This window comes from Delphinus delphis, chromosome 3 (assembly GCF_949987515.2).
Source record: "Delphinus delphis chromosome 3, mDelDel1.2, whole genome shotgun sequence".
Lineage (NCBI taxonomy): Eukaryota > Metazoa > Chordata > Mammalia > Artiodactyla > Delphinidae > Delphinus > Delphinus delphis.
The window spans coordinates 165,451,393-165,465,282 of NC_082685.1; the positions used below are offsets into that span (position 1 = coordinate 165,451,393).

Consider the following 13,890-nt stretch of genomic DNA (forward strand, 5'->3'; position numbering starts at 1 on the left):
GAATCAAGGTGGGGAAGCAGGAGAGCCCTTGTGAAGTGGCTTCACAGGAATCCCCCCAGGACCGTGGGCATGGGGGTTCCGGGCTCCGAGGCCAGCTGGCCCATGTGCCCAGTGGATGCCCTGCAGCAGCCCACCCCATCCAAGAATTAGCTTTGTTTTCTGCCATGTAGGGACCACTTGGAATGAAAATGAGACAATCTCTTCTGAGTCTAACTTCGACTTTGAAACACACACACACACACACACATACACACATTTTTAACTAGCTCCTGCAGACTTTCCTTGAAGGTTCCATGTATACTGAAAAGTGCCTAGAAACCAGATTCTCAGTCATCCCCAAAACTGGCACTTTACAAATTTCTAAGGAAAATTATACCCTTTACAATAGATCAAAACACAAGTTTGGTTGCCAATTTTAACTTAAAAAGAGGAAAACAACAAGCTGCATAGAAAAATATTATTTTACATTATTAATATTTCATAAATAATATTGAGAGTTCATTTTTTTAACCTCCTTACATAAAATGAGTATTAATTCTCTCTTTCCACACATCTGTAGGTCCGGTGAATTTAACACATCTTAGCGAATCTACCTTTTTGGGGTAAAGTGACTTTAGCTAGTTCATCTTTTGGCCTTGATGACTTGCATGTGGATGTGCTTCAGTGGCAGTAAACAAGGGGTAGAGTGAATTCTACCATGAGTACAGCCTGCCTTTGGTGTGCTGACCCTGCAAAGTTGTTTTCACAACTGGAAAGAAAGTATTTGTAGTAGCTTGAACCCCTTTCACAACCAGGACTTTCTCATGAACACACTGTCATTTCTCTTGCTTGAGCACTGAGGCCTGTAGAAATTTTCTGGAGAAGGATTTGAGTGTGACCCCGTAGGAATGGGGTCTGCATTGATGATCTCTTCTCCACCAAGGAAGGATCACACACAGCCAGGCTTAATTTAGAGCATTAAAGTAATGTGAGTTTTAGAAAATGTATTTTAAGCACATTATTTCTAATCAAAGGTATATGAGTTCTTTTATTCTTGCTCCTTTGTATTCTATTTACTGGACTGGTCATAAGATACGAGTCCATCTTATGTATACACAGACCCACTATAAACATCATATGAAACCTTATGTACATAAGCTGACCCAACTTCCAGATCGATGGATCTTAGTGGGTCTTGTTGCCGCATCTCCTGTCTTCTGGCCCCTGCAGAGAGCTGGTCGGAGTGGTCAGAATGGTCCGAGTGTGATGTGTCTGGGGTCCAGGTCCGCATCCGCCAGTGCATTCTTCTGTTCCCCGTGGGCAGCCAGTGTTCCGGAAACACCACGGAGAGCCGGCCCTGTGTTTTTGATTCCAATTTCCTCCCGGGTAAGAGGGGAGATGCCTATTAGTGCAAACAAAATCATTTCCGATATTTTGAGAGACAATGATTCTTAGGTGGGAGTTTTATCTGCTCTATGAGGTCCTGTTTGCTAAAACAGAGATGATTCAATCAACTCTTGTGGTTTCAAGGTGATTATAGATTTGTAGATAACTACGTCTGTAGACTTGAATTTAGGCCATGAGTTTTAAGGTTTTTTTTAAGCACAATGTCTTCTTCTACAATTTATTGCCTATAACATGGTCAGAATAGTTTGTTCAAAAAATGAAAATAGGTTATTTGGTTACTTTAATATTAAGTTAAATGCTTTGGCAAGGTTGTGCGTATGTGTTTGCACAGAGAAAAGAGGGCCATTCTCTTCATACAACCTTAGTTTATTTGGGAAAATGGGAGGCTGTCCTTGCTCTCGTCTTGGAGAAGAGGTTGGCTTGGCCCTTTGGCTACAGGCTTTTCCATGTGAAATCGATGTTTAGTTATTAGTGACAGCTAGTCACCCATCACATGCTCACTGTAGGCACGGGCCTGCATATATGCCCACCACGTGCCTTAGCACTCTGATGTGGGCCAAAAGCAGAGACTAACCTCTTACAAGGTAATAACAGGGAATGCCTTGTTTTCCTTCACTAAAGGAAAGATATTATTTTAGAAAAAACTATCAGCTTCAGCCTCAGAAGACACCTCAATCTTCTGTGGTCTAGAACTGCAAGAGTGTTTATTGTTGTTTCCTTTTCAACCATAGACGTATTTTTAATTCTTGTTAACGAATGAGAAATCAATACAGGAGAGAATAGTGTTTCTGGACTCTTGAAATGGTGTTTATCCTTGGGCTTAAACACTTAGGTGGAGCTCTCCTTTTGTTGGCATCCTACTTGTCAGTTTCACATGGGCCATGGCAAAGATCATGAATGGGCTCGAGTAGGAAGGTTATTTGTTTTGGCAATTTCCTCTGAGCTCTGGTGGAGTGGTCCCCCTCCCCAGGCAATGTGACAACACTGACTTTGATGAGACAAAAAATCTGAGGCAGAAATACTACAGACAAACACTGTGGGGTTCCACAGCTGGCAGAATACATTGTAACAGAAAATCAGCCCATATGCCAGCCTTACTTTGAAGCTAGTGCCCTGGTTTCAACCCAAGGGACCATAGCATTTTCTTTTTGTAATAATGAATCTCACCCCTTTCCAATCAAGGTGACCTTGACCGAATACATCTCCGGTTGGTTAAGAAAAAAAAAAGAAAGAAATATGTTTTTAAAAACAATTAATCAGGCTTTTGGAAACTGACTCACATAAAACTCAAAATCATTAGACATTTCATAAATGAATCATTAATGTGATCTTCCTTCCCTACACCCTTTATACATTGTGATTAAACTTTGTTTTTCCAGAAGTATCTGTGGCAAGATCCAGCAGCGTAGAAGAGAAAAGGTGTGGAGGTAAGTTCTTTTTCTTAATTAATTTCAGGTATTTTCCAGTCATTTCTCTTGCCATATGTTTCATATGATGTTTCAGCTACTGGCCAAGAAAAAAATAAAATAAAACTGGAGAAACTCCTGAATCCAAACACCTTATATTTTGGCAGTAGAAATGCTAAGGAGTCCATATTTGACATCTGGATCAGTGGTTCTCAGGGGGTCCTTAGACCAGCATCATCAGTATCACCTGGGAACTTGATAGAAATGCAGATTCTCAGGCTGCACCACCATGTACAGAGTCAGAACCTCCCTGAGAGGGGCCCAGCACTCTGGCTTAATAAGCCCTTCAGGTGAGTCGAGTGGACATAAGCTTTATGGCCCAGTGATCTGGGTATTAGCTACAGTTAGATTTCCTATGAGTAAAACAGAATTCAACCACTTTCTTTATATGTATAGTGCAAATCCATAGAAACCGGCCTCAAATCTCCAAACTGCCGAAATGATAAAATGTCAGAATTTTATTATGGGCAAAAGGCTATACCTATATCTCCAGAGATATTTTTCTAACTTCCTGCAACCCTGAATGACAGAAATCACATTCTCTGGGTCAAATCCATAATGCTTTTGGACTTTCCCATCTAGTTCTATCCTGTTTGGATGGGAGGGACTGGCTGTCCATTGATCAGAGCCCAGCCCTGGTCCACCTTTGGTGTCAGAGCCAAAAACCACACACAAGACCAGCATCTTCATGTGTGCAGCTGATGACTATTCCTAACCATTTCTAACATAATCCATTCCAGCGGGAGGTCCCAGGCAGCTCAACCCAACGGGCTTTGGTCTCTCACACTCAGAAGGAATCTGGATTTTCATCGGTGTGTTTTAGGAATGTACTTATTTATTAACTACACTGGTTAAGAATCTGCTATCTGTGACGCTCTATCTGTTTAGTCAGCCATCTGTTAATCCGTTTGTTCAATCATCTTTCCTGAGCACCCGCTCTGTGTCAGTTTTGTGAGGGGTGTTGAGCTTACAGCGGGGACTCAAACAGCCCCAGCCCCTCTGGAACCAAAAGTCATATCCCAAGAGAGCCCTGTGCCTGAGAAGGGCAGTGTCTGGTGTCTGACTGGGTCCGTTCAGTGAGCCACTACTTGGGGATCCGGCTGCAAGATGAATGTTGGCTGGTTCACATAAAAAGAATTATAGCTGTAGTATTTTTAGGTCAGCAGTCACTGTGTGCCAGACACCGTAGAGGTATCCTATTTCACCCTCACAAAGAGCATTCGCGTGGGTGCCACAGCCCACTATTCTTTATGTAAAACCTTTGGAGGTAGAGCAGGGTTTGGAAGTCAGCATCCTTCAGATTACAGATGGGTAATACGGGTCCTATAAGGTATGACACGGCGAGGTCTGGGGGTCGCACTTTGTAACCAACCTCTTTAATGACGTTGCCGTGAAAGGTAGGTGAAGTGAAGCTGCCAATCACCCTGGTTCTGCAGCAAATGATCAGGTCAGGTCAGGCTTCGCTGCCAGGTGAGTGATGAAAAATCAGTTTTCAGAGAAATTTTTGTTTGGGGAATTGTAGGAAAGGGAGAGCAGCCACGTCTTTTTATCTGTATTTTATAAATAGGGATCATGAGGGTCAGAGAGATGAGGTTCACACAAACAGTCTAAGTGAAGCCAGCTTTGGATCTGGGCAAGGGGATCCCAGCGCGAGCTTTCAGCCCGGAGCACCACGGGAAAAGGGGCCTGGTGCAGAGTGTCCCAGAGGAGGGTATCTGGGGGATGCAGCCACAGCAGCCCCGGTCAGGCGACACTCTTGGACAACACCCGGGGTCACCACTGGAGCAGAGCTTGTAGAGAGTGTTCCTGCCCTGAGGGAGGTCAAGGCAGAACCTGGGGGCAGCCAGCATGCCCTCCAGGCCTAACACAAGTTCAAAAACCACTTTCCTCGGCCAGCCTTCTGGCAAGTGAAAACATCCCAAAATGTTCAGATACGGGAGTCCTGCCAAGGCCTTGAGCACCCGGGAGGACAGGGTGCCGAAGGCTCACTTGCATCCTAAAAGGCAGCTTCTTCGTGTCTGAACCAGCTGTCCCAAAGCCTGCACCAGATCAAGCCTTGAGGTGCTATTGATTCAATCACAGACACTTTAATTACTCTATAATATTCAGAACCAATCGTTTAGATCTTAGGCTGCTGACGTTGACACAGCAGAGTAGGTGGGTAAGAGGTCCGATGGGGCTAATTGTGGGGCTGAGAGGTAAACACAATCACCTAGCAAGGATGTTTGGGGATGCTTTTTTCAGTCTGTTGAGAAGAATCAAACTTTGCACAGAAAATCAGCCAGTTGAATCGCTGGGTAGTTGGTTTCTCTTCTAGCTTTACTGACCAAAATCAACAGCAAAAAGCATTGTATTCAAAGCAAAGAGCCATGCTAAGCAGATTCAAGAGGTTTAATAGACTTGATTTTTCACTTATGCAGAAAAAATGTAGGCCTATGGACATGTTCCGACTTAGCTATTTTTAGTTGCATGAGACACAAAGACTGTATAATCATCATAAAGATGTCAGCTGGCCCCAGCCTTCCCCACGCACCTTCAGGAATGATTCATTTGACTAATAACAAAGTACCTGCATAGGGAGAGAGCCATACATCTTCTATATATTATTTTATCAGTGCAGCAGAAGTACTTTTATCCATATGCTGCATTGACCCTGGGGGGTCCAAACGGCTAAAGTATCGAGAGATGACAACAGGTATGAAATCACTCTTGCTTATCTTGAGGGCAACTTCAGGGTTAGAGTAGAAGCTTCTAGCGTTGCTGGTAGAATGGCCCCTGGATGCTTTATCCAGCTGTCCCAGGTTCAGCCCTAGAGTCTTCAGACAAAATCAGGAACAGCCAAAGATTTAGCGATTCCTTTCACTTTGTTAAACCAGCGAGAGGATAATCAAGAGGTGAAAAATTGAGGTGGATGTCAGGGAGTGGGTGATATCTGTGGAATATTCTAGTAACGTCCTCCTGGATTATCCAGCTCCAGGTGCTGAAGACACCTGAGGCGCGTGTTAGGAGTCACCTGTTTGGAGTCTCAGCGTGGGTGGAGTACGTTGGTTCCGGTTCACAGAGAACAGAGGACGAGGCTGCCTCTCCGCGCGGTGTTCATCCACCTCCTGGAGCGAATCTACCTTCCAGGGCCCAGGGCCCCGAAAAACAGTGTCCAGGAACAGCAAAGGGGCACAGCTTAAAGGGAGAAGCTTAGAGGGTTTAGGGACGGATGAAGGATGTTCCACCTGTGCTGTGGATCCCAGGTGAGGCGAGGACAGCTCAGAGAGTCCTCGGGAGGATCCCAGGTGTTTAAGGAGAAAACATCCCAGAACCTGGGTGTAGTAGACAAGCTCACGGGTCTTCTCTCCCCGAGAGCCCTGGGGACCTCCCCACATGGCCCAGCAGTCTCACCCGGCATCCACAGGGGTGCCCAGCAGGCATCTTCAGTGGTCCCATTTGGGTGCAGGGAGAGCAAGGGTGTCACTCAGCCCTCTGGTGGTGCATGAAGGGGACACCTTGGAAGAAAAGCCAGATCCCCAGGATGTGCAGTGGAGACATAGGGCCAAGAACCCTTAGGCAACTGGTTAGCTATACGGTGCCAACACAGCATAGAAAAATTGAGGTCCTGTTTTGTTTTACCTGATTTTCAGTAATCTCAGCTTCATGGTCATGGCTCAGATGTTGTCTATATTCCCTGAAAGGCTTACAATTTTGATTGTAAGGTGTTTTACCAACACACAATGAATATCTTTTTTTCTTTTGTTGCTCTTTGTCAGAGATTAAGCAGTTCTTGATTAAGCTACCTTGATGTCACTCAAACCAATCCTGTCTTAGAGACATGAGTCCATGTCAGCTTGTTTATTCAACATTGTGTATTTATAACTCAAAGAAAATTACTTAAAGATGCTATTAGATAGAAAAAACACTTTAAAAAAAGAGGGTCATTTCATGGCCATTAATAGATCCTATTCCTTTGACACAAATCCTTTGTTTCTTTGGAGTAAGCCATTTTCTTTAAAAGGTCTCCAAAATACAATGTGAGTGAAAAAATGGTACCCAGGATAATGTTTACCACACGCACACGTAGCATGCAAGTGCGCAGAGTGTCTCTGGAAGAGTACAGGAGACGGTGGTGACAGTGGTTTCCTCTCAGAAAGAAAAAAAGATTTATTCTTGTATATCCTTTTGCACTTTTATTTTCATGCAATCAAATGTTATACAATATGTGTATCTTCATATTCCAAAAAACGTAATGGAAAACATAAGAACGATATAATCGGAACACATTTTTAAATAAAATGAAATGATAAAGGAGGGGGAAATAGTCGGGCTTGCAGGTGAGCAGTGATTGGAAGTACTAGATACATCCTTGCTTTGTTCCCGGGACACAGCCAGGCTGCAAGCAGGGACTCAGCCTGTTCAGGAAAACGGAAAACATGTTCCCTAGAAACCCCCCAGACCACAGATCATGCTGCACTTGAAACAGAAGAACGGTCTCTTACAAGCCTTTAAAGAAAAAAGTGTCTCTGCTAGCGTATTTGGTGATCTTTAAAAGATCACCATATTATACGGTGGTTATAATCCATAAGAGCGTTGACTTAAACTACACTGAGCTCGCTGCAGAGAAGTGTCTTGGCGGCCACGACATTCCAAAGGAAGGCCCTATGATTTTCTGAGTTTTAGAAGGAGTGTGGAGCTTTCCATGGCGTCCTTCTCTTTTCCTCTGAGCCCACAGAGCTGGGGAGGAGCGCGTCCTTTTCCAGGGTGGCCTCACTTTTGACGTTGTCTTCCCAGAGTTCAACTTGTTCCACATGATCGCCGTGGGGCTCAGCAGCTCCATCCTGGGCTGCCTTCTTACGCTGCTTGTCTACACCTACTGCCAGCGGTACCAGCAGCAGTCCCACGATGCCACCGTCATCCACCCCGTTGCGCCTGTCCCTCTCAACACCAGCATAACTAACCACATCAACAAACTGGACAAGTATGACTCGGTGGAGGCCATCAAGGTAAGGGGTCAGCAGCCTCCGCTGCAGCCAGGTGTGCAGAGAAGGCAGGTGGACCCTGACGGCAAAGCTCAGTGGTGGTGGCATAGGTGACAGGGTGGGGGACAAGGTAAGTGGCTCCTCTTATTTTTTTTATTTTTATTTTATATTGAAGCATAGCTGATTAACAACATTGTGTTAGTTTCAGGTGCACAGCAAAGTGATTCAGTTATACATATACATGTATCTATTCTTCAAATTCTTTAGATGACCTGCCTTATTTATTTATTTTTAACATCTTTATTGGGGTATAATTGTATATATGTATACATATATCCCCATATCTCCTCCCTCTTGCATCTCCCTCCCACCCTCCCTATTTCCCCCCTCTAGGCAGTCAGAAAGCACCGAGCTGATCTCCCTGTGCTATGTGGCTGCTTCCCACTAGCTATCTATTTTACCTTTGGTAGTGTATATATGTCCATGCCACTCTCTCACTTTGTCACAGCTTACCCTTCCCCCTCCCCATGTCCTCAAGTCCATTATCTACATCTGCGTCTTTATTCGTGTCCTACTGCTAGGTTCTTCAGAACCTTTTTTTTTTTTTTTAGATTCCATATATATGTTAGCATATGGTATTTGTTTTTCTCTTTGTGACTTACTTCACTCTGTATGACAGTCTCTAGGTCCATCCACCTCAAAACAAATAACTCAGTTTTGTTTCTTTTTATGGTTGAGTAATATTCCATTGTATATATGTGCCACATCTTCTTTATCCATTCTTCTGTTGATGGACACGTAGGTTGCTTCCATGTCCTGGCTATTGTATATAGAGCTGCAATGAACATTGTGGTACATGACTCTTTTTTTTTTTTTTTTTTTTTTGCGGTACACAGGCCTCTCATTGTTGTGGCCTCTCCCTCTGTGGAGCACAGGCTCCAGACGCACAGGCTCAGCGGCCATGGCTCACGGGCCCAGCCGCTCCGTGGCATATGGGATCTTCCCGGACTAGGGCACGAACCCATGTCCCCTGCATCGGCAGGCGGACTCTCAACCACTGCGCTACCAGGGAAGCCCCCTACATGACTCTTTTTGAATTATGGTTTTCTCAGGGTATATGCCCAGTACTGGGGTTGCTGAGTCGCATGGTATTTCTATTTTTAGTCTTTTAAGGACCCTCCGTACTGTTCTCCATAGTGGCTGCATCAATTTACATTCCCACCAACAGTGCAAGAGGGCTCCCTTTTCTTCATACCCTCTCCAGCATTTATTGTTTGTAGATTTTTTGATGATGGCCATTCTGACTCGTGTGAGGTGATACCTCAATGTAGCTTTGATTTGCATTTCTCTAATGTTTAGTGATGTTGAGTATCCTATCATGTGTTTGTTGGCAATCTGTATATCTTCTTTGGAGAAATGTTTATTTAGGTCTTCTGCCCATTTGGGGATTGTTGTTTGTTTTTTTGATATTGAGCTGCATGAGCTGCTTGCATATTTTGGAGATTAATCCTTTGCCAGTTGCTTCATTTGCAAATATTTTCTCCCATTCTGAGGGTTGTCTTTTCATCTTGTTTATGTTTTCCTTTGCTGTGTAAAAGCTTTTACGTTTCATTAGGTCCCATTTGTTTATTTTTATTTCCATTTCTCTAGGAGGTGGATCAAAAAGGATCTTGCTGTGATTTATGTCATAGAGTGTCCTGCCTATGTTTTCCCCCTAAGAGTTTTATAGTGTCTGGCCTTACATTTAGGTCTTTAATCCATTTTGAGTTTATTTTTGTGTATGGTGTTAGGGAGTGTTCTAATTTCATTCTTTTTTTTTTTTTAACATCTTTATTGGGGTATAATTGCTTTACAATGGTGTGTTAGTTTCTGCTTTATAACAAAGTGAATCAGTCATAATTTCATTCTTTTACATGTAGCTGCCCAGTTTTCCCAGCATCACTTATTGAAGAGGCTGTCTTTTCTCCATTGTATATTCTTGCTACCTTCATCAAGATAAGGTGACCATATGTGCGTGGGTTTATCTCTGGGCTTTCTATCCTGTTCCATTGATCTATATTTCTGATTTTGTGCCAGTACCATACTGTCTTGATTACTGTAGCTTTGTAGTATAGTCTGAAGTAAGGGAGTCTGTTTCCTCCAGCTCCGTTTTTCTTTCTCAAGATTGCTTTAACTGTTTGGGGTCTTTTGTGTTTCCATACAAATTGTGATATTTTTTGTTCTAGTTTTGTGAAAAATGCCATTGGTAGTTTGAAAGGGATTATATTGAATCTGTAGATTGCTTTGGGTAGTATAGTCATTTTCACAATGTTGATTCTTCCAATCCAAAAACATGGTATAACTTTCCATCTGTTTGTATCATCTTTAATTTCTTTCATCAGTGTCTTATAGGCCTTGTTCTTGTATCCATTCAGCCAGTCTATGTCTTTTGGTTGGAGCATTTAATCCATTTACATTTAAGGTAGTTATCAATATGTATGTTCCTATTACCATTTTCTTAATTGTTTTGGGTTTGTTTTTGTAGGTCTTTTCCTTCTCTTGTGTTTCCTGCCTAGAGAAGTTCCTTTAGCATTTGTTGTAAAGCTGGCTTGGTGGTGCTGAATTCTCTTAGCTTTTGCTTGTCTGTAAAGATTTTAATTTCTCTGTTGAATCTGAATGAGATCCTTGCTGGGTAGAGTAATCTTGGTTGTAGGTTTTTCCCTTTCATCACTTTAAATATGTCCTGCCTTTCCCTTCTGGCTTGCAGAGTTTCTGCTGAAAGATCAGCTGTTAACCTTATGGGGATTCCCTTGTATATTACTTGTTACTTTTCCCTTGCTGCTTTTTAATATTTTTTCTTTGTATTTAATTTTGATATTTTGATTAGTATGTGTCTTGGTGTGTTTCTACTTGGATTTAGCCTGTATGGGACTCTCTGTGCTTCCTGGACTTGATTGACTATTTCCTTTCTCATATTAGGGAACTATAATCTCTTCAAATATTTTCTCAGTCCCTTTTTTTTTCCCTTCTTCTTCTGGGACCCCTATAATTCAAATGTTGGTGCATTTAATGTTTTCCCAGAGGTCTCTGAAACTGTCCTCAATTCTTTTCATTCTTTTTTCTTTATTCTGCTCTGTGGTAGTTATTTACACTAGTTTATCTTCCAGGTCACTTATCTGTTCTTCTGCCTCAGTTATTCTGCTATTGATTCCTTCTAGAGAATTTTTAATTTCATTTATTGTGCCGTTCATTATTGTTTGTTTGCTTTTTAGTTCTTCTAGGTCCTTGTTAAATGTTTCTTCTATTTTCTCCATTTTATTTCCAAGATTTTGGATCATCTTTACTATCATTACTCTGAATTCTTTTTCAGGTAGACTGCCTATTTCCTCTTCATTTGTTAGGTCTGGTGAGTTTTTACCTTGCTCCTTCATCTGCTGTGTGTTTCTCTGTCTTCTCATTTTACTTAACCTACTGTGTTTGGGGTCTCCTTTTCTCAGGCTGCAGGTTCATATTTCAAATTGTTTTTCGTGTGTGCTCCCAGTGGGTGAGGTTGGTTCAGTGGCTTGTGTAGGCTTCCTGATCAAGGGGACTGGTGCCTGTGTTCTGGTGGATGAGGCTGGATCTTTGCTTTCTGGTGGGCAGGACCGCATCCAGTGGTGTGTTTTGGGGTGTCTGTGAACTTATTATGACTTTAGGTAGCTCCTCTGCTAGTGGTTGGTGTTGTGTTCCTGGCTTGGTAATTGTTTGGCATAAGGTGTCCAGCACTATAGCTTGCTGGTCGTTGAGTGGAGCTGGGTCTTAACGTTGAGATGAAGATCTCTGGGAGAGCTTTCACCGATTGATATTACGTGGGGCCAGGAGGTCTCTGGTGGTCTAGTGTCCTGAAATTGGCTCTCCCACCTCCGAGGCTTAGGCCTGACACCCGGCCGGAGCACCAGGACCCTGTCAGCCACATGGCAGACATCTCAACAGCTACAAAGGGAGCAAGCAAGCATTTTCTGACATGCCTTTTAAGCTTCGCTGTTCCTGTGAAAAGGTGGCTTCTCATATTGGGAAGTAGGTTAAAAATGGGACATGGAAGTGGCAACAAATAAAATGCTGGAAACTATCGAGTGATTGGTCACCATCCAGATCTGCCTCCACTGTGCCTCAGCACCCAAAGAGCAGTCCCACCAAAGAGAAGAGCTCCGTGCTGAGGACCTGCACATGCTGAGCAGTGAAATGAGGACGGGGTTTGGTCAATCAGATATACATGTCCATGTACAGGTCCATTATAGGAATCCCCAGGATGGCATCCTGAGAACAACTGTTACATTATTATAAAGACTATCTTCTAATAACTTTGAAGCATAATGAAGTTTCTTCAATTCTGTGTAATGTTGATGCTGGTGCAGTTGGTGGGGGGAGGTGATGCATTGTGTTAAATTTCCTGAGTGGGTGATTAATAACCCAGTGTTTCACCCAGAAATTTAGAGTGAATGACCAGTCTCCTTCTTGTTCTAAGGAAGAAAAGGTGGAAAAGGGATGAGCCTGACAGATCTAGGTTTATGAGTCACTTACCAGTCAGGTAGACTTCTCCCAAGTATTCATACTAACTGAGCCTCCATTTTTTTTCTTGGTGAATTGGAGATAATGAGAATAAAGTGAGGTAAATTATACACAATGCCTTGAACACTGCCTGGCAAAATAAAAGTGGTTTTTATTTGAGGCATTTTGCATCCTGGTTCAGAGTACAAGTTACTTACTTCTTTGAACCTCAGTTTCTCCATCTTTAAAATGGGTTAACACTATGTACTCCTGTATCATTGTTGTGAGGTTTAAATGGACTAAGGTACATGAAACCCAGCATCCAGCAAATAGTGGCTGTTGTTCTTACTGTGTCTACACAAGAGGTCAGGAATGTGGCTGGAAAGACATCACAGGCTCTTGTTACTGCACCCAACCTCCCCTACCACCCACATGAATGCAGGGAGTTCTCATGAGCTAAGTTACTTTCATTTTTTTTCTTGTTTTTTTTTTCTCTTTTGTTCTTCCATTGCAGTATAGTTGATTTACAATACTGTGCTCATTTCTGGTGTACAGCAAAGTGATTCAGTTATACATACATATTCTTTTCTGACTCTTTTTCATTATAGGTTATTACAAGATACTGAATCTAGTTCCCTGTGCTATACAGTAAATCCTTGCTTTTTATTTTATATATAATGGTGTGTATCTATTAATCCCATACTCCTCATTTATCCCTCCCCCACCTTTCCTCTTTGGTAACTGTAAGTTTGTTTTCTATGTCTGTGAGTCTATTTCTGTTTTGTAAATAAGTTCATTTGTATTGTTTCTTAGATTCCAGATATAAGTGATATCATATGATATTTGTCTTTGTCTGACTTACTTCACTCAGTATGATAATCTCTAGGTCCATCCATGTTGCTGCAAATGGCAATATTTCATTAAGTTACCTAAATTTTGATATTCCCGTTAAGTTGGTGGTTCCCCTTAATATTCTTAGGGAGTATTTGATGCCCTCTCTCTGCTATGATGGTTTCCTTTGAAATTCAGTTTCCTTCCCATGTGGGAGTACGGAATATCTTCAGCCCTTACAACTGCCACTGGTTGGAAGGTCTCGTGTGCTGGGAGCTGCAGTGTTCACACTTGCCCTCCCCACCCCCGCCATGAGGCACCCACATGCACAGAGATGGAGCCAATTCACTTCTACTCATGGGTCTTACTTACAGCAGGATCCAGAGTCCATCAGCACCTTATACTGATCAGATAACAGAGCCAGGAAGTGAAGCACCAGGAATTAATAACATGCCCCACACACCCTCTCAGAACCAAGACTCTTCAAGAAGAAACCTCCAGGACCCAAGAATGCGGCCCCTCTCAACGTGATCCCATCCCATCAGCTTATCTGTGGTGACTACTGCTTCAAGCATCAGAAGATAATTTAGCTGGTCTTCTGTTCCCACTGAAGACCCAGTAGGCACTTCATCAGAAACCTTGCTGCTCTGAAGGCAAAGTACTGCTGCCTAGTCTCTAATGAATCTTTCTAGAACTTTCTTCTGACTCCTTGCCCAGACGAGTCCTGGGCATTTGGA

General features: G+C 42.8%; 1 protein-coding gene across 1 annotated transcript in view; it reads left to right on the forward strand.

Annotated features, from left to right (window-relative positions):
• The window catches only part of SEMA5A (semaphorin 5A), a 477,095-nt gene that overhangs the window by 453,985 nt on the left and 9,220 nt on the right, over positions 1-13,890 (forward strand). The window contains exons 20-22 of the mRNA XM_060009673.1: positions 1,210-1,365; positions 2,766-2,813; positions 7,629-7,840. Of these exons, the coding sequence (XP_059865656.1) occupies positions 1,210-1,365; positions 2,766-2,813; positions 7,629-7,840 (416 nt within the window). The remainder of the gene's footprint in view (positions 1-1,209; positions 1,366-2,765; positions 2,814-7,628; positions 7,841-13,890) is intronic.